The sequence below is a fragment of the Bos indicus genome, chromosome 3 (assembly GCF_029378745.1).
Source record: "Bos indicus isolate NIAB-ARS_2022 breed Sahiwal x Tharparkar chromosome 3, NIAB-ARS_B.indTharparkar_mat_pri_1.0, whole genome shotgun sequence".
Taxonomy (NCBI): domain Eukaryota; kingdom Metazoa; phylum Chordata; class Mammalia; order Artiodactyla; family Bovidae; genus Bos; species Bos indicus.
The window spans coordinates 55166283-55187246 of NC_091762.1; the positions used below are offsets into that span (position 1 = coordinate 55166283).

Sequence of the window (20964 nt, forward strand, 5' to 3'; positions counted from 1 at the left end):
TACTAGAATAGAGATCCATGAAGTAAGAATTTGTATCTGTCTTGTTCACTGTTTGATCCTAAGCTCCTAGAACAGTGTCCAGCACATGGAAGGTTCTCAATAAATATTTGTGCAATTAATGAGTGATCAAATCATTCTGGAACTCAAGAAATCATCTCTGGTCCCTCCTCATCCCGTTCATGTCCCATCTGTCTCTACTTACCCCCAAAATGTTAGTGTTCTCAAAGCTCTATCATCAGTGCTTTGTGTTCTCAGTCTGTTCACTGTATGCCTCATGTGGGCAAGGTTGCGTTAGGGTTCATTTAAGGATCAATAAGATAATATACATACTGTACCTGTATAGGCCTTGGCACATTAAGCTAAATACTTACCTTTTTGAAATATACAAAGCAAAGAAAATTGATATCTAAGTTCCACAAGCAGAAGACTAATGTGCATATGACTTTGGTAACCATGAGGGATGACCTCAGGACCCTGTAGGGGTTTTTTGGGTTTTTTTCACATTTTATTATTTTTTAATTGAAATATAATTTCTTTACAATGTTGTGTTAGTTTCTGCTGTACAACAATATGAATCAGCTATATGTATACATATATCCTCTCCCTCCTGCCCCCCATCCCACCCCTCTCGGGACCTTGTGTTCTACTGAGTTGTTTCTCTGGGTTACAGCTTCCCATGGCATCTGGATCCACCATAATGGACCCCATCTGTCTGGTAAGAAACCAGAACAATCAGCTGACAGTCAATCCTAGAGCACTAAAGATTCTCGAGCAGATATCTCAACCTGTGGTGGTGGTGGCCATCGCAGGGCTGTATAGGACCGGAAAATCCTACCTGATGAACCGCCTGGCAGGACGGAACCACGGTGAGTTTTGTTAAGTGCCGTTCAGGACACTTGCTTGAAAGCATGGTAACGCAGCCTGCTGATCCTCCTCCTCTAGGGTCATGTTAAGGACGAGCCTAACTCCCCCACCCGCGTCACTGAAAAAACTTCTAATTCTCACCACCGAGTTTATAACTTCAAACCCATCCCTCCACAATGTTCACTCTTCTGTCCAGTGATGGAGAGTTCCCAATCCCATCAGAACATCTACCTCGTTCATCCTGATTCCATCCACTGCCGTCTTCTTGGGCTCATCTTCAACAATTACTGCCTTCCTTTCTCCTTCACCACATTTGCCCTAAACCACAGAGTCATTCCAAGCAGCACACAAATATTTTTTAATATGTCTTATTTTTTAGAAAATAGAAGGGAGCACCAACAGCAAAATTCCCATATCCTATACCTCAACGAGATTACCATGCATTCCTTTTGGTTTAATTTCACAGTAAAACTTTAATAACTATACATATTCTCTTTCTCTAACTAGTCTTTTCTAATATGTGAACTCTAAGGCACATAGATGGGGCTTCCCTGGGGGCTCATATGGTAAAGACTCTGCCTGCAATGCAGGAGACTTGGTTTCAATCCCTGGGTCAGGAAGATTCCCTGGAGAAGGGAATGGCAGCCCACTCCAGTATTCTTGCCTGGAGAATTCCATGGAGAGAGGAGCCTGGCAGCTATGGGCTACTGTCATTGGGGTTGAAAGAGTCAGACACGACTGAGCGACCAACACTTCCAGGTTTCCCAGGTGGTGCCGTGGTAAAGAATCTGCCTACCAGCGCAGGAGATGCAGGAGACTCAGGTTTAATCTCTGGGTCGGGAAGATTCCGAGGAGAAGGAAATGGCAAGCCACTCCAGTATTCTTGCCTGGAGAATGCCATGGACAGAGGAGCGTGGTGGACTATAGTCCATGGAGTCACAAAGAGTCAGTCAAGATTGAGCACACACATGTAATAACACTTATGGAAGAATACATAAAAAAATATATATACATATTAAAAAGTTGATAAGTATGAAGTGATCAACTGTTCAGTTGCTGCCCAGAGTAGTAAATAAAACATCACCAACACCCAAAAGCCCAAATCACACCCTCTTACACCCTCACTGGAGCTCACCGATGTTTTGATTTTCATGGTACCTTCTTTCATTCTTTATATTTAAATACTGTTTTACAATCTATGCAACTATTTCTTAAAAATAGCTTAAACTTTATAGAGGAAAGTACATTCTGGTATTCATTGGGATCTTGATTCATATTCTCAATAAGAAGTTTATGAGGTTCATCTAGTTTGTCATGGGTGTGTCTGTAAGTACTTTCACTATTTTGTACTTTTAAACTGACAGAGGATACCACAATTTACTGATCCATTTGTTGCTGATGAACACTGGCATTATTTGCAACTTTTATCTTTGATGAATGGTGCTCTCATGATTATTCTTCATCTATATCCTGGTGTGTGTATATACTAACTTCCTTATGTTTTACCTAGAAGTGGAATTGCTGAATCAAGAAGTGTTTGTCTTCAGCCTTTCTGGATAACATCAAACAGCCTTTTTAGCTTTATGTTCAGTTTATGTGCTTATTAGCAGCAATTTAAATTTTCCACATTGTCACAAAATTTTGGTAAAAACATTTTTAAACTTTTGTCGACCTGGTATCTGTATGATGGCTTGTTATTTGCCTCACTACTAATAAGTTGAGTACTTTTTCATATATTTGCCTTTTGCCTTTCCTATTTCAAGAGGGTTTTTTTCTACCAAGTTGCCTGACTTGTTTCTAATTGATTTTTAGGATAATACACCCATGTCCTGTTGGGCATTTCTAAGAAGACACCATTTCTTTCCTAATGCCTTCCTCTGTGGCCCAGCAGCTTAGGGCAATTAGGGAATAGAACCTCATTTCACTAAACTCTAAGGGTCCCTAGGAATATCTCCGTGTCTCACTCAAATTCTCTGTTTCTGTGTCTGTCTCTCTCTCTCTCTCTTCCCCCATCTCTCTTTGTTCTTCCTTTCTGCCACTCTCATTTTTCCTTTGCAATCTCTTACTGACTTAAAAGAAGACATTTTAAGTTTGTCTTTCTTTGAAAGGAAATTGATCACCAATCAGGGGAGGATGCTTTTGCTTGCCAGTGTAAATTAATAAATAGGTCATTTTTGGAGAGATTTAAGATTTCAGAACTCTAAGAAAGAGATACATGCAAGGAGTTTGAGGAACATTCTTTCTTTTGCTACTTGAAATAATATCTGGTAATAAGGAGGTGATTTTCCTACTGAGGAAACCTTTAACCTAGTCATGTTTTAGGGCTTCCCTGGTGTCTCAGTTGGTAAAGAATCCACCTGCAATGTGAGAAGCCTGGGTTTGATCCTGGGTTGGGAAGATCCATTGGAGGAGGGCATGGCAACCCACTCTAGTATTCTTACCTGGACAATCCCCATGAACAGAGAAGCCTGGAGGGCTACTGCCTGTGGGACCACAGAGTCGGACACAACTGAGCAACTAAGCAGTCATGTTTTAAAACATCTGAATTGTGACTTACCACATGAGTCATATCACAGGAAGAAGAAAGCACGAATTAGCACCCAGTCAGGGTTGACTAGCAGAAGCAAGTCAGTATTTTCTCTCCTGTGGTAATACCGTTGTCTGTTCTTTACATCTCATAACTGACTGTGATGACCTCCACTTACAGCTTGTCTTTTCTCCCTGGAGGAACTGAGAGTTCACATTTCTCTGTATTAATCAGCACACAGTCAAATGCCATCATGATGTAGAAGAGTGAAGATCGTCTCAGATCCTATACCCACTTTGAGCAGAACACACAAGATACGGCACTGAATGGCCTGAGCCATGTTGAACCATGCTCCCTTAGGTATTGCGTCATATCCATTTCTATTCTCAGTTGAAGGGAGCATTGGCATCTGACCAAGGTCAAAATCTTGGACTGTTGGGTGAGATATCTTACCTGCAGCCTCTTAGGCATATACCTCACATCCTCTCCCATCTCTGGGCTTAAGCCTTGAGAAAGAAGGGCAAGCAAGTCTTACAGGTCTGTTTTGCTTTCCCTTCTGTTATATCTCCGTGTGAGTCAGTAAACAAAGAATTCATCATTTTTGAAGAGGAGAAGAGAAATGAGGAAAATACGAGGAGGAAGAAGAGGAATAAAACTAACAAAAGTTGATGTATCAATGCAGGTTGTGAAAGGACACAGAGAATCCACTTAGAGGGGACCTGAAGATGTTTATTGGAGGGACGATTACAAGGGCATGAGCTGAGCAAAGGGAACCAATGAAGTAATGCAGAAACACTCAGAGGGTGGCAGGAACAATGTCAAGTAGCTTTGATATCTCCTACAGCAAGAAGAGACAAGCAGTGAGTGGATTCCAGATGTGGTAAAGATCAAGGTCTTGTGCTTAGTTGCTCAGTCGTTTCCGACTCTTTGGGATCCCACGGACTGTGACCCACCAGGCTCCTCTGTCCGTGGGGATTCTCCAGGCAAGAATACTGGAGTGGGTTGCCATGTCCTCCTCCAGGGGATCTTCCCAACTCAGGGATTGAACCCAGATCTCCCCCATTGCGGGTGGATTCTTTACCATCTGAGCCACCAGGGAAGCCCAAGCATTCTGGAATAGGTAGCCTATCCCTTCGCCAGGGGATCTTCCTGACCCAGGAATCAAACAGGGTCTCCTGCATTGCAGGCCAATTCTTTACCAAAAAGGAGATGTGACTAAATATGGGAACAGAGGCACCGGGACACCATGGTTCATCAGGGTGGAAGCCAGGGCAACAAGTGCCTGCTTTCTAATCTCCTACTGTTACCTCTCACTGGTAAAAGTCCATCAGAAAGTGGAGGATAAGGGAGCTCTTCAGTGTCAGACAAATGTAGAGAGGTTAATACAGCTAACATTATTTAAGAATGTGACACAGTTTGAGCTATTAATGGCAAGAGATGAATAGGGGACACAAAGTGTTTCTTGAGAAGGTTCTGAATATGTGTAGAGGTTGGATCTTCTGTACTTGTTGAAGTGAAAGCATGCTCCCCACAGGCAGGCACTCACATGCACACAAGTTCACCCAAAGTAACCTTGGGCGGCCTGGACTATCTGCTCTTACTTTGCATTGCTTCCTCCTCTTTCTGTGCAGGTTTCCGTCTGGGCTCCACAGTGAGGTCTGAAACCAAGGGCATCTGGATGTGGTGTGTGCCCCACCCCTCCAAGGAGAAACACACCCTGGTCCTTCTGGACACTGAGGGTCTGGGTGATGTGGAGAAGGTAAGGCAGGGAATATTCTTTACTCCTGACACTCCACTTACAAATTCAATTTCTCACCTCAACTCAACTTTTACAACATATTCCTGTAAACTGCAAATCCAGTTATAAATAATGAGGTTATATTCTCTTTCCTTGAATTTTCTCTTTAATAAGATCAATACTTTGGTTATTGGGGACACATCTCCTTATTTTTAACACTGGGGTGAAAGATGGAAGTTAACAAATATGTTGGGTTCAAATCTAAGGCTCTGTGTTAAGTGCAACTGTGTGTGAAGTATAACAGAGCTGAGTTGGGGAGATAAAAAATAAGCAGTCTTGACCCATAAAAAAAGAGTGAGGCCTTACCCCAGTTTTTTAGGTTTGGGAAGAAATCTTAGTGAAAGCTGTAATTCATGCAGTGTACTGGATCTACAGGTTCAGATGTGTAGAGTTAATCAAGCTGGAAGTAGGAATCATGAAAGTAGATTCAGCAAATAAACTACTTTTTAAATCTCCAGAAAAGCTTCCAACATACGACAAGCATTTTATTCCATGTTTCGGTTCTCTGAAGAGGAATTCTTCAATAAATTCTATAAAAACTTGAGCTAGACTCATGAGGAGAATGTAAATGGGATAATATTAGGTATTTTGTCTTCACAGTGTTACTTGCAATCAAATTTTCTCCTTATTTATATTAATATGCTTCTAAATTAAAAGTAGTAGCATTGAATCTTTGACTTTCATCACTGCAGAAAAGGATTTAGGGCATGAATTCAGAAATTCTGAGTTTAAAAATCCAGATTTAAAGTATTCAATAATCATTTCAGTGTCAACCCAAGATGGTCTACTGACACCTGCTAGATTCTAGCTTGCATGACCTTCTTCTTTTTGTCTAATTGTATTTGTTAAGAAACCAAAGCACACCAGACTGCACACTGATAGCAGCAGAACTTGCTGCCCTCCCTACCTGTAGTGTGTCTCGGCAATATATACTCTGTTCCAAAGTCACTCGACTTCTGAATCTCATTTTCAGCCTCATCATCTATGACCACTTGGGTAACCACTACTTCAGTCAAATAAAATGAGCATGTAATACACTTTCTGATCACGCTCTCGACAACTGCAATTGGTTTCTGTGGGCCCTCCATGTGCATGGTCCCTGTAACTGCACAAGTCCATGTTCTGTCATTTCTTTAAAGCCCAGCTCTTTTTAACCTGATGCCATCATATCACTGTCAGACACAATCACGTCTGGCTCTGAATGCACAGAGTACATTTTCTGGTTCATTTGAAATCATCCCCTTTGTCTTTTACAGTATACTATTAGGTTTCATTAGATGCCTGGCATCTTGGATGTATTTACATGTTGCCAGATAATCTGCCCCTCCATCTCTCTAAGGAGGGACTGTCACAGGAAACTTTATATCCATATAAGCAGATGTTGTATCCACTGTTTTCTAAACGTGCAATGAATAGTTGATGAATTTAATTGAATAACACTAGTTCCTAACATTGAAGAAGGCAATGGCACCCCACTCCAGTACTCTTGCCTGGAAAATCCCATGGACGGAGGAGCCTGGTACGCTGCAGTCCATGGGGTCGCTAGGAGTCAGACACGACTGAGCAACTTCGCTTTCACTTTTCACTTTCATGCATTGGAGAAGGAAATGGCAACCCACTCCAGTGTTCTTGCCTGGAGAATCCCAGGGACTGGGGAGCCTGGTGGGCTGCCGTCTCTGGGGTCGCACAGAGTCGGACACAACTGAAGTGACATAGCAGTTCCTAACATAGCCTATGATCAAGAAAAGAAGTGCAAAGGAATCATGGCCCATTTATTATTGCATAACTTACGTGTTCCAGGCACTGTACTAAACATTTGACATTTAAAAAAAATAATTCTGTTTATTTATTTATTTTATTTTTGACTTCACTAGGTCTTTGTTGTTGTGCGGGCTTTTCTCTACTTGCAGACAGTGGGGGCCACTCTCTAGCTGCAGTGCTTAGGCTTCTCACTCCTGGGTCTTCTCTTGTTGCAGAGCACAGGCTCTAGGGCGCGTGGGCTTCAGTAGTTCCAGTGCATGGGCTCAGTAGTTGCAGCTCTCGGGCACTAGAGCACAGGCTCAATAGTTGTGGTGCACGGGCTATGCCTCCACAGCATGTGGGATCTTCCCAGTTTAGGGATCTAACCCACGTCTCCTGCATTGGCAAGTGGGTCCTTTACCACTGAGCCATGAGACAAGCCTGATGCACATTTATGATGTCATTCACTTCTGTTAATAGCTAACCACACTAAAGTGCTTAGCGGGATCAGTGTCAACACCAAAAAGGTTTGTATTTAGCATTGTCTTGAAAATTTATGTTACTTGTCTTACTATTTAGTTACAATACAACTGTTATAGTAAATGAACAACTGTATGGGAGAATGAGGAGTAGCATCCTCATGCTGTAATGTACATTTTAGGGGGACTCCAGTAATGACTCGTGGATCTTTGCCCTGGCCGTGCTCCTGAGCAGCACCTTTGTCTACAACAGCATGAGCACCATCAACCACCAGGCCCTGGAGCAGCTGCAGTATCCTTCCAGGAACTGAACCAGCACATTTCATTGAGTTTTTGGGACTAGCGACTGAGACTGTTTCTTCTTTCCCATGATTCCATTCTCATGGCTGACATAGAGGGAAAATGGGGCAAAAGAGAAGGTTGATATAATGTGTTTTGGGGCCAAATCTGGAAATTGTGTTGGAGGGTGCTTCTTATTCCTTAGCTAATCACAGCTATGTGACTGAACTAACAGAGTTAATCAGAACCAAATCATCTCCCAGCTCCGATGAAGAAGAGGGCTCAGCCGAGTTTGTGAGTTTCTTTCCAGACTTCATCTGGACTGTGCGGGATTTCACATTGGAACTGGAGTTAGATGGATACCCCATCACTGAAGATGAGTACCTGGAGAATGCCTTGACATTGATTCCAGGTATCAGAGCAGGGCCAGAGTGTTGGATGGTTCAGTAGGAGGTAGGGTCAACAGAGCTTTGACATTCAGCACTTGCTGTCAGTCTTGATTTGAGGTTGAGTTGAGGCCATGCTAATGGTGTCTGGTGAATGACAGATGGTGGCTTCAGTCATTATTGTTACTGGGAAAACTCTAGTGACCAGAGCTTAAGCTCACAGAGGAAATGTGGAATCCAATATTAGACCAAATGATTTTAGAGAAATAAATACCATGAAAAAAAAGGCTCACATAAACTTATATTACATAGTAAATCTAAGTGCTTCTCCTTTTCTATTTGAGAAAGATAATCCATCGAACCAGAATCAAAAGGTAAACAAAAGAACAAATTTCAAAGTACCTTTAACACAGTGTATCTTACCAGCATAGGTAGCTACATTCTTCATATTGATAGATAGGCTATTTATACACTACAGAGTTCAGGATAAAAGCACTTCCATGTCCTTCCAGTAAGACTGTCAGATCCTTTATATGCTCTTCCTCATAATATCACACTCTTCATCCTAGAACCTGACATAGTATATGTCAGCTAATATAATAAGTTAGTTATTCAGATTATTTTAGCAGAGTGGTACCTGGAAGCAATATTCATTTTTGTTCACTTAATCATTTGCTTCCCTGGTGGCTCAACTGGTAAAGAATCTGCCTGCAATGCAAGAGACCTGTGTTCAATCCCTGGGTTGGAAAGATCTCCCGGAGAAGAAAATGGCTACCCACTCCAGTATTCTTGCCTGGAGAATTCCATGCCAGAGGAGCCTCGGAAGCTACAGTCCATGAGGTTGCAAAGAGTTGGACATAACTAAGTGACTAAGTTTCACTTTCAATAATTTGTTCATTCTTTCAATAAATAAGTATTGTTGAACTACTGGTAGATGCCCAGAATCCTTCTATATAATAACCACATCCAGTGTAAAATTATGCAAAGAAGAGATGAGGTCTCCTGGTTTCAGTTCAGTTCACTTCAGTTCATTTCAGTCACTCAATCATGTCCAACTCCTTGTGACTCCATGGACTGCAGCATGTCAGGCTTCCCTGTCCATTACCAACCCCCAGAGCTTGCTCAAACTAATTTCCATTGAGTTGGTGATGCCATCCAACCATTTCATCTTCTCTCATCCCCTTCTCCTCATGCCTTAGATCTTTCCCAGCATCAGAGACTTTTCAAATGAGTCCATTCTTTGCATCAGGTGGCCAAAGTATTAGAGTTTCAGTTTCAGCATCAGTCTTTCCAATGAATATTCAGGATTGATTTCCTTTAGGATGGACAGGTTGGATCTCCTTGCAGTCCAAAGAATTCTCAAGAGTCTTCTCCAAAACCACAGTTCAAAAGCATCAATTCTTTGGTGCTCATCTTTTTTTATAGTCCAACTCTCACATTCATACATGACTACTAGACAAACCATAGCTTAGACTAGATGGACCTTTGTTGGCAAAGTAATGTCTCTGCTTTTTAATATGCTGTCTAGGTTGGTCATAACTTTCCTTCCAGGGAGTAAGTGTCTTTTAATTTCATGGCTTCAGTCACCATCTGCAGTGACTTCAGAGCCCCCAAAAATAAAGTCTGTCACTGTTTCCATTGTTTTCCCATCTATTTGCATGAAGTAATGGGACTAGATGCCATGATCTTCATTTTTTGAATGTTGAGTTTTAAGCCAAGTTTTTCCACTCTCCTCTTTTACTTTCATCAAGAGGCTCTTTAGTTCTTCACTTTTTGCTATAAGGGTGGTGTTATCTGCATATCTCAGGTTATTGATATTTCTCCCGGCAATCTTGATTCCAGCTTGTGCTTCATCCAGCCCAACTATTCACATGATGTACTCTGCATATAAGTTAAATAAGCAGTATGACAATATACAGCCTTGACGTACTCCTTTCCCAATTTGGAACCAGTCTGTTGTTCCATGTCCAGTTCTAAATGTTGCTTTGTAACCTGCATACAGATTTCTCAGAAGGAAGGTAAGGTGGCCTGGTATTCCCATCTCTTGAAGAATTTTTCACAGTTTGTGGTGATCCATACAGTCAAAGGCTTTAGCATAGTCAATAAAGCAGAAGTAGATGTTTTTCCATAACTCTGTTGCTTTTTTGATGATCCAATGGATGTTGGCAATTTGAGCTCTTGTTCTTCTGCCTTTTTTAAATCTAGCTTGAACATCTGGAAGTTCATGGTTCATGTACTGTTGAAGCCTGGGTTGGAGAACTTTGAGCATTACTTTGGTAGCATGTGAAATGGGTGCAATTGTGTGGTAGTTTGACATTCTTTGGCATTGCCTTTCTTTGGGATTGGTTTCATTTAGGCTACACTAACATGAAATGGTTCCAAATACGATAAGGAGTGAGTCGAGGCTATATATTGTCACCCTGCTTAGTTAACTTCTATGCAGAGTACATCATGAGAAACGCTGGGCTGGAAGAAGCACCAGCTGGAATCAAGATTGCTTGGAGAAAGATCAATAACCTCAGATATGCAGATGACACCACCCTTATGGCAGAACATGAAGAGGAACTCAAAAGCCTCTTGATGAAAGTGAAAGTGGAGAGTACAAAAGTTGGCTTAAAGCTCAACATTCAGAAAATGAAGATCATGGCATCTGGTCCCATCACTTCATGGGAAATAGATGGGGAAACAGTGGAAACAGTGTCAGACTTTATTTTTGGGGGCTCCAAAATCACTGCAGATGGTGACTGCAGACACAAAATTAAAAGACGCTTAATCCTTGGAAGGAAAGTTATGACCAACCTAGATAGCATATTCAAAAGCAGAGACATTACTTTGCTGACAAAGGTCCGTCTAGTCAAGGCTATGGTTTTTCCTGTGGTCATGTATGGATATGAGAGTTGGACTGTGAAGAAGGCTGAGCACTGAAGAATTGATGCTTTTGAACTGTGGTATTGGAGAAGACTCTTGAGAGTCCCTTGGACTACAAGGAGATCCAACCAGTCCATTCTGAAGGAGATCCAGCCCTGGGATTTCTTTGGAAGGAATGATGCTAAAGCTGAAACTCCAGTAGATGGGCCACCTTATGCGAAGAGTTGACTCATTGGAAAAGACTCTGATGCTGGGAGGGATTGTTGGGGGCAGGAGGAGAAGGGGACAACAGAGGATGAGATGGCTGGATGGCATCACTGACTCGATGGACGTGAGTCTGAGTGAACTCCGGGAGTTGGTGATGGACAGGGAGGCCTGGCATGCTGCGATTCATGGGGTCGCAAAGAGTCGGACACGACTGAGTGACTGAACTGAAGTGAACTGAACTGAACATGAAATGGTGTATGCTAAAGTAATTTCCAATTATATCTACAATGTGTGTACTTTTTTGCTCTGATTTATGAAGCGTTTCTTCACATCCTGAGTATAATTTGTCTTCCATTTCTTCCATCACATTACTATAGAGCCCATATGTCATTTCTCACAAGGGAACTGTAATATCAGAAAAATATTTCTGACAATTTCTTGGATTAATCTATTACTCAAGAAACATCTAATAAGTAGTTGATCCACTGCACAGCATGGAAAGTTAAGGAAAAGAATCAGAAGTTTGTCACTAAGAATGGATTCCTCCCCCACCTCCTCAGATATACTTCCTTTGCTCTTAGAGATATACAAAAAAAGGGGGCGAGGGGATTTTCCACCCCTGGGTAGATTAGTGTAAGATTGATTTTCATAATTCAATAATAGGAGATATACGAGTCATCTGCGTATCTGAGGTTATTGATATTTCTCCCAGCAATCTTGATTCCAGCTTGTGCTTCATCCAGCCCAGCATTTCGCATGATGTACTCTGCATATAAGTTAAATAAGCAGGGTGACAATATACAGCCTTGACGTACTCCTTTCCCAATTTGGAACCAGTCTGTTGTTATTCTTGAGAATAACAAGAGTTATAGTGATGCAAAGATCCTTGGAACTGAAAGTCCTCAGGCCTCTATTCCTTTCATGATTGCTCTTTTTCCAATTCTGTAGGCAAGGATCCCAAAGTTCAAAATTCCAACATGCCCAGAGAGTGTATCAGGAAATTTTTTCCAAAAAGAAAGTGCTTTGTCTTTGACCGGCCTACAAATGACAGAAAGCTATTACTCCATGTTATGGAACTATCAGATAACCAATTGGATGTGAATTTCCAGAAGCAGTCAGAAGATTTTTGCTCATATATCTCTACCCATGCAAAGCCCAAGACCCTAAGAGAAGGAATCACTGTCACTGGGGGAGGTGAGTCTCCTTCGCTACCTCATGTCTCTCTGTGCTTCAGGGTGTGGTAAACTTGTGATTACACTCTGGATTTCTCTTGGTTTCTCTGTAGTTACGTTTTCTTCTCCATGTGACTTGGAAAATAGATGTTCACACCACTCATGAAAATGCATGTTTATTCATTTAAAGAAGCATATATAAGTGCTTTGCAGTCTACCAAATCTCATGAAACTATTACATTAATGATATAAATTAAAGATAGAAATCTTCGTGGTGATGAGATGTCTGAAGCTATAAGTGTTTCGAGTGAGAATAGGCAAGGTATTTTGTGAATTTACATGAATCAGGAAATAAATAGTAGTTATGAATCTGTGTAAGTTCATTGAGAGTCTGAGAAACAAATGTAAATACAATCTTATGTATGGGGCTGGCTTCACGGACATGCCACCTGCGCAGTCATGCTGCAATGAGCCCTGCTTGATTTCATGTTTGTTTCAACTGTCCTGAAATTCTTGATGACATTTCAACAAGACATTTTCATTTACAAATAATGCCCACAAGCTATGTAAAGTACTTATATCTATAATAAGTTCTTTTTATTTTATTACAATGGGGAAAGTGATCTAGGAGAATCTTGGGCATATTGTTTGAAATCATTTGTTCAATATTGTAATATGATGAATTTGAGAACCATAAAAGATAGATTGAATAGTAGACATAGTGATGTTATTATAAACAAGTAGATTCATAGATCAAACAGGAGAGGGATACAAGAATAAGTAAATAGAATGAGGAGAAGAATAAATAGAGGAAAAAGAAACTTCCACTTCCATAAAATTTTAGTGATTTTTTTAAGGTGCTAATCTCTAAACCTATAAAACAGGTAAGAATTCTCTCTGCATTTAATAAATATTATGTATCTTTCAGGGTTCGGGACTCTGGTGGAGGCCTACGTAGATGCCATCAACAGTGGAGGAGTTCCCTGTTTGGAGAACGCAGTAATAACTCTGGCTGAGCGTGAGAACTCAGCAGCCGTGCAGAAGGCAGCTGATCATTACAGTGAGCAGATGACCCAGCGACTGAACCTTCCCACAGACACGCTCCAGGAACTGCTAGAGGTGCATGCAGCCTGTGAGAAGGAAGCCATTGACATCTTCATGGAGCGCTCCTTCAAGGATGATAAGCGAATGTTCCAGAAGAAGCTCGTGGTAATGTGTCCTAGAATATATGCTTCCTGATTCCTTTCTTCTGGAATGATACTGAGACTCCCCCTTTCTGACAAAATGGTTCCTGTGCTTCTTATCATAAAAGGAGTTTAGATTCTAATGAGTGATAGGGCTCACAGGCTACAGGTCATCACTTTTCTAAAAATTGGGCTTCTTCTTTTCTGTTGTCAGAGAAGGAAATGGCACCCCACTCCAGTACTCTTGCCTGGAAAATCCCACAGACAGGGGAGCCTGGAAGACTGCAGTCCATGGGGTCGCTGAAAGTTGGGCACGACTGAGTGACTTCACTTTCACTTTTCACTTTCGTGCATTGGAGAAGGAAATGGCAACCCACTCCACTGTTCTTGCCTGGAGAATCCCGGGGACGGGGAGCCTGATGGGCTGCCATCTATGGGATCGCACAGAGTCGGACATGACTGAAGTGACTTAGCATAGCATAGCATAGCATTTTCTGTTGTGGCAAAACAAATTACTCTGCTCTTAGCAGCTTGGAACAACACACATCTATTAGGTTATCATTCCTCAGGTCAGATCCCACCCAGGGTCTGTGGGTATTCTGCTTGGTATACCATAGCTAAAAACAAGGTTCACATTGACGTGGTATCCACATGGACATTTTGGGGAACTCCCCTCCATCTTCAACGCAGCAATGGTGCACTGTTTTCTTCTTCTATTTCTAATCTCTCGGGCTACCACTTCTGCTACCAACTGGAGAAGAATAACATGTAAAGTGCAAGTGTGACCAGGTAATATCCACCTGGGTAATCTCCATTTTGTAAAGTCAACATGTTCCATGCAATATAGTCTGTACACAGAATAATTGTTCATCATATTCACAAGTCCGGGGACTAGGTAGAGTGTGGACCCTGGGAAAGAGAATTCTTAGAGATCACAATTCTGCTTACCATTAGCACCTTCACTGAAAGTCTGACTTTCAGTCTTGCTTGACCATTATAAGTTACAAAAATCTCTTACTTCATATTAAGAAAACAAGCCTGATTGGAATTTATAAATACAAGCAAAAAATTTCTTTTCCTATATTTTCACACACTCAAATTCTCAATGAAATGAGAATATAAGAAAAGTTGAAAATTCTAATTGGTGTGGTGTTGTTTCAGTCTCACTCTGAGATCCCATGGCTTATAGCCCCCCCAGGCACCTTTGTCCACAGAATTTTCCAGGCAAGAATACTGGAGTGAGCTGCCATTTCCTACTTCAGGGGTTCTTCCCAACTCGAGGATTGAACCAGCATCTGTTGCGTGTCCTGCACTGGCATGTGGATTCTTTACCACTGTGTCACCTGGGAAGCCCTGCTCAGTGTATAGTTAATTCATTAGTAGGAACTTGATTTCCTATGTATGTATGTTTTATCCTTACCCAAGTTGGCAGAAGAAGCCCTACTTTCAGTCATGATTGTCTTTTCGTTGTTCATTGGTGATGGATAGATCACTATTAATGCTAATGCTGTTAAAGTAATACTTTGCTTCTGCCAACCTGTTCATTGCACAGATATTGACACTGAGCCCAGGGAATTTAGGGGACTTCATACAAGTCACACAAAGAGTTGGTCAGAACTGGGACTACAACTGAGGCCTGACTCCATGTCTATTATTCTGAGTCTCATGTGCCCTGATGCTGTCAGACTGCTTCTTCCAAGGGGGCACAGCTGGACCATCCTGTCTAACAACTTCTTTCTATTGAATTTTCCCTTATTTCCTTGGCAGGACATCATGGAGAAAACAAAGGACAGTTTCATAATCCAGAATGAAGAGGCTTCTGTCAAATATTATGAGGCTGAGCTTAAGCAGCTTTCAGAATCCTTGATGAAAAGTATTTCAGGAGGCACATTCTTTGTCCCTGGAGGACACAGTCTCTATTTAGAAGCAAAGAACAAGTTTGAACAAGACTATAAACTGGTTCCCAGGAAAGGAGTTAAGGTGAGGAGTAATGGGATTGGGAAAGAGCAGCAGATTAGGGTCAAGGGTCTTTGTTGGTTCATTTGGTTGCCAGATCCTGATTTGCACAAAGGCAGATGGTCATGAGGAGGCTGACTTGGAACCCCAGGAGGATTCTGAGTCTAGTACTGTTTTGCTGATGAGTAAGAGTCCAGGAGATCCCAGGTCTGTTGGCTGCCCACTGGTGGGTGAGCCAGGTCCTAGGCCTAGTAACACCCTACTAGAGGAGAGAGCCACATCCTGGGGTCTGGGTGCAGGGTCCAGGAGTTCCAGAGCATGTGTTGACAATGGTAGAGCTGTTAGGCTCCTGGATCTGGGGGATTTTGAAGATTCTGTTGGCCTGATATTGGTCCAGATGGTCTTGAACCCAGCTGGTCCCAGGAATGACATGGCCTGCTAGTGAGTGGACTGGCCCTGCAGACTGAGAAACTGAGGTCTTTTGCACCTGGTATCTTTCCCTAATGTGCCCCAGGGTCTCTGGCTGGAGGGTTCTCGGGGTTTCAGGTCTCGTGCTTGTGTCCTGGTGAATGGGACTGGGTCCCTGGCCCTCTGATAGGCACAACCATGCCCAGAGGAAGCTGTGGGCTCAGGAGATCTGCTGGTGGATGGAGCTGCATGCATGTCTAGTCCGTTGCTTGGCCTGAGGCATCCCAGTACTGGCGTCTGCAGACCATTGCATTAGGGCAGGGCTGGGTCTTGGGGCTAATAAGATAGGGGAAAGATTCCAAAATGGTGCTCGCCAGCACCAGTGTCCAAGTGGTGGAAGGAGCTTCCCAGAATGTCTTCTGCCAGTGTCTATGTCCCCAAGTGAAGCTCCAGTTGCCTCCAGCCATTCTGGGAGACTCTTCAGGGTCAGCAGGTAGGTCTGACCCAGGCTCCTATCAAGTTAGTGTTTATTCTCTGGGTCCTGGGACACATGAGATTTAGTGTGCACTCTGAGACTCCTGAAAATCAGCTCTGCTGGCCTTCCAAGCAAATGCTCATGGGTGTTTGTAGACATTCACATAATTCTCAGGTCTGTAACCATTTGGGGAGCCTACAAAGGATGGAGAATTTACAGGATACAGTCTACACTTTACTGAACAATAATTTCCACAGCAAGACACTACGTCTCTTCTACCTGACAAGTCTTCGCTCCTTGTTGTTTCCTCAGGCAAACCAGGTCCTCCAGAGCTTCCTGCAGTCACAGGCAAGAGTAGAGGAAGCCATCCTGCAGGCAGACCAGGCCCTCACAGATGCGGACAAAGCCATGGCAGGTACTGAGCTCTCAGAGGGGAAGGTGGCTCTTGTGCTGCTGTTTGGCAGGTGTGGGAACAAACACTTCCTGACACCAGAGCTTCCTCTTCTTCCATGGAACCTCTCTGCTACATGTGGAAGTAAACGGGGGAGTTTGGGTTATATGTCCATCCAATCAGTGCTTCTACATCATATGCTAAAGCATGTTGTCTGATGTGGTAGCAGGAACAGTCAGACTCCCTCCCACAATATTAAAGGCACCTTATCTCTGAGCAAAAGAGGCGACAGCTCAGCATAAGTCATGTTCTCCCCTCTTTAAAATTCTTGTGAAACAGCTGAGTGTGCCAAGAAGGATGCAGCTGAGAGGGAACAGGAGCTGCTAAGAGAGAAACAGAATGAAGAGAAACAAAAAATGGAGGCACAAGAGAGAAGCTTCAAAGAAAACCTGGCCCAACTGCAAGAGAAGATGGATAGGGAAAGAGAAAATCTTCTGAGAGAGCAGCAAACGATGCTGGAGCACAAACTGAAGGTAAGTGTAGATGGGCCTGGGTGGCACCTTGGGGAAACCCTAACTCCTCAGGAATAAAGGGACAGGAATTTGACCTTAAGTCAGCTCCCAGAAGGAAATACAAAAACATAGGATTCACTGTGACATCAAAGAGATGTGAATCAGTTTATGTCTGTAAGACTCGGCACCTTCTGTAGTGTTAGGGTTTAAATGGGACCAACCAGGCTCCTGGACTGCTGTTCATAGTGATTATAGCATCATATTTGTTCCCAAGTGAATAGGACCTCAGTCTTAGAGTCCTTAGAATTTGGGATACAACCGTCAGAGACCTAGAATAGTTCCATCTGCTCCTGAAAATATCAGATTGTGCGGGTATGAAATACTGGATGCTGAGAGCTGTAAAATTTGCTACATTTGTTTCCATGTCTCCTGATTCATTTTATACACCTAAACTAAATGCATTCTTTGTCCCAGCCTGGAGTTTGATAGCTAGAGTTCTAAGTGAGTCAGCAGTGCCATCTTGATGACATGTGTGTGGTCATTCTACCTCAGTGAAACTGACAAATATTTAGAACTCACCTACATGTTCTCCCAAAGTGTATTTATAAGGCTGGAACCTCTCCCTGGGGTAGTTTTCAGACCTGACCTATACCCAACTTCTCTGTACCCAAGAAGATGGTGTTGAAGGAATATGGGAAACTCTAAACCCTGGATGCTCTCCCTTCCGTGTTGCAAATGTTTGCAAATATTAGATAATATAAAAAAAAAATCTAAAGTGTTAGAGAAGTAAACACACATGCATATCAACTGTAGTAGTTTGACACAAAATGCTGATTTGGGGTATTTTCAAAAAGGGACTCTCCTTTTTACAGATGCAAAAAGAATTACTCACAGAAGGATTCAAAAAGGAAGCTGAGACGTTAAATAAAGAGATAGATAAACTAAAAGAAGATATTCAAACAACTGAAAAGTCCTTCAATATTTCAGATGTCCTTGATGTGGCGAGCATGATATTAATTGCAGTACTCCCTGGGTCTTATAAAATACTTGGTATGGGATTGAAATATTTCACTGATCGTAAGTAAGGGGCTGAGAAACCCTAGTAAGTATATTTTGAAAGGCTTCTTATGTTTTAGTAGTGTAACACTATAGTTCATTTTTAAAATATGTATGTCATGATAGTTTTGTTCAAGAGGAGCTTAAAAACTGATTACCAAAAATTACTAAAGTTATTACAAAAGTGATTACCAGTGCTTGATATGCAAAAAAACTCCACACAATTTTCAATGAATTAGTTAATTTTAAAAAATGGAAACAAGTTGGAAGATAATGACTAATTATAGATAAGTGTTAAGAAAAGCAAGAAACAAATGAGAAGAGGAAGAACATTCGCAGTCTATACTACAGTATTGGAGATTAATTCTTTAAGTTATAATGAGCCCTTATAAATCAAAGAAGACACTAATAGATGGAGAAATATACCGTGTTCATGGAACAGAAGAATTAATATAGTGAAAATGAGTATACTACCCAAAGCAATCGATAGATTCAATGCAATCCCTATCAGGCTACCAATGGTATTTTTCACAGAGCTAGAGCAAATAATTTCACAATTTCTATGGAAATACAAAAAACCTCTAACAGCCAAAGCAATCTTGAGAAAGAAGAATGGAACTGAAGAAATCAACCTGCCTGACTTCAGGCTCTACTACAAAGCCACAGTCATCAAGACAGTATGGTACTGGCACAAAGACAGAAATATAGATCAATGGAACAAAATAGAAAGCCCAGAGATAAATCCACGCACCTATGGACACCTTATCTTTGACAGAGGAGGTAAGAATATACAATGGAGAAAAGACAATCTCTTTAACAAGTGGTGCTGGGAAAACTGGTCAACCACTTGTAAAAGAATGAAACTAGAACACTTTCTAACACCATACAGAAAAATAAACTCAAAATGGATTAAAGATCTAAACGTAAGACCAGAAACTATAAAACTCCTAGAGGAGAACATAGGCAAAACACTCTCCGACATACATCACAGCAGGATCCTCTATGACCCACCTCCCAGAATATTGGAAATAAGGCAAAAATAAACAAATGGGACCTAATTAAAATTTAAAGCTTTTGCACAACAAAGGAAACTATAAGCAAGGTGAAAAGACAGCCTTCAGAATGGGAGAAAATAATAGCAAATGAAGCAACTGACAAAGAACTAATCTCAAAAATATACAAGCAACTCCTGCAGCTCATTTCCAGAAAAATAAACAACCCAATCAAAAAATGGGCCAAAGAACTAAACAGACATTTCTCCAAAGAAGACATACAGATGGCTAACAAACACATGAAAAGATGCTCAACATCACTCATTATCAGAGAAATGCAAATCAAAACCACTATGAGGTACCATTTCACACCAGTCAGAATGGCTGCTGTCCAAAAGTTTACAAGCAGTAAATGCTGGAGAGGGTGTGGAGAAAAGGGAACCCTCTTACACCATTGGGAATGCAAACTAGTACAGCCACTATGGAGAACAGTGTGGAGATTCCTTAAAAAACTGGAAATAGAACTGCCTTATGACCCACCAATCCCACTACTGGGCATACACACCAAAGAAACCAGAATTGAAAGAGACACAGGTACCCCAGTGTTCATTGCAGCACTGTTTATAATAGCCAGGCCATGAAAGCAACCTAGATGCCCATCAGCAGATGAATGGATAAGAAAGCTGTGATACATATACACAATGGAGTATTACTCATACACTAAAAAGAATACATTTGAATCAGTTCTAATGAGGTGGATGAAACTGGAGCCTATTATACAGAGTGAAGTAAACCAGAAAGAAAAACACCAATACAGTATACTAATGCATATGTATGGAATTTAGAAAGATGGTAATGATAGCCCTGTATGCGAGATAGCAAAACAGACACAGATGTATAGAACAGTATTTTGGACTCTGTGGGAGAGGGAGAGGTTGGGATGATTTGGGAGAATGGCATTGAAACATGTATAATATCATATATGAAATGAATCGCCAGTCCAGGTTCAATGCATGATACAGGGCGCTTGGGGCTGGTGCACTGGGATGACCCAGAGGGATGGTACGGAGAGGGAGGAGGGAGGGGGGTTCAGGATGGGGAACATGTGTATACCCATGGTGGATTCATGTTGATGTATGGTAAAACCAATACAATATTGTAAAGTAATTAGCCTCCGGTTAAAATAAATAAATTTATATTAAAAAAAAATATGAGAAGGTTTGTAGGTCTGTTCATTTCCGCATTGTTTGTAATTGCCAAATATTGAAAGCAATCTAAATGGCCATACATAGAAAAGTGGTTAAACTCTGGCATATTGCATCATTACACAAGAACCAGTTTGAAGAAGCTCTAAATGAACAAATATAGTACATATTCAGCAAAAAAGAAAAAAAGTGATAATATGGCATCACCAACTCAATGGACATGAGTTTGAGAAAAACTCCAGGAGATGGTGAAGAACAGAAAGCAGGAAGCATGGTGAAGTATTGCAGTCCACAGGGTCACAAAGAATAGGACACAATTTAGTGACTGAACAACAAGAGAATTTAACCTCATTATCCAACATATGAGTTTACAATTTGCAAGAATATGTCACAAAAGTTCAATTAAGACAGCAAATATCATGTTTCATATCATATATGAAACGAGTCGCCAGTCCAGGTTCGATG

General features: G+C 41.6%; 1 protein-coding gene and 1 long non-coding RNA gene across 2 annotated transcripts in view; one reads left to right on the forward strand and one right to left on the reverse strand.

Annotated features, from left to right (window-relative positions):
* The first annotated feature begins 676 nt into the window (after window positions 1-676).
* On the forward strand, window positions 677-20938 carry LOC109556083 (guanylate-binding protein 4-like). The gene is made up of 10 exons (XM_070780089.1): window positions 677-866; window positions 5023-5150; window positions 7591-7700; window positions 7903-8099; window positions 12097-12342; window positions 13249-13529; window positions 15272-15484; window positions 16656-16758; window positions 17074-17267; window positions 18119-20938. The coding sequence occupies exons 1-10, from the start codon at window positions 677-679 to the stop codon at window positions 18329-18331; spliced, it is 1875 nt and encodes a 624-aa protein (XP_070636190.1). The 3' UTR covers window positions 18332-20938.
* LOC139179763 (uncharacterized) overlaps window positions 16730-20964 on the reverse strand; it is a 48952-nt gene continuing 44717 nt past the window's right edge. Inside the window, exon 3 of the long non-coding RNA XR_011564115.1 lies at window positions 16730-16866. This is a non-coding gene — a long non-coding RNA (uncharacterized lncRNA). The remainder of the gene's footprint in view (window positions 16867-20964) is intronic.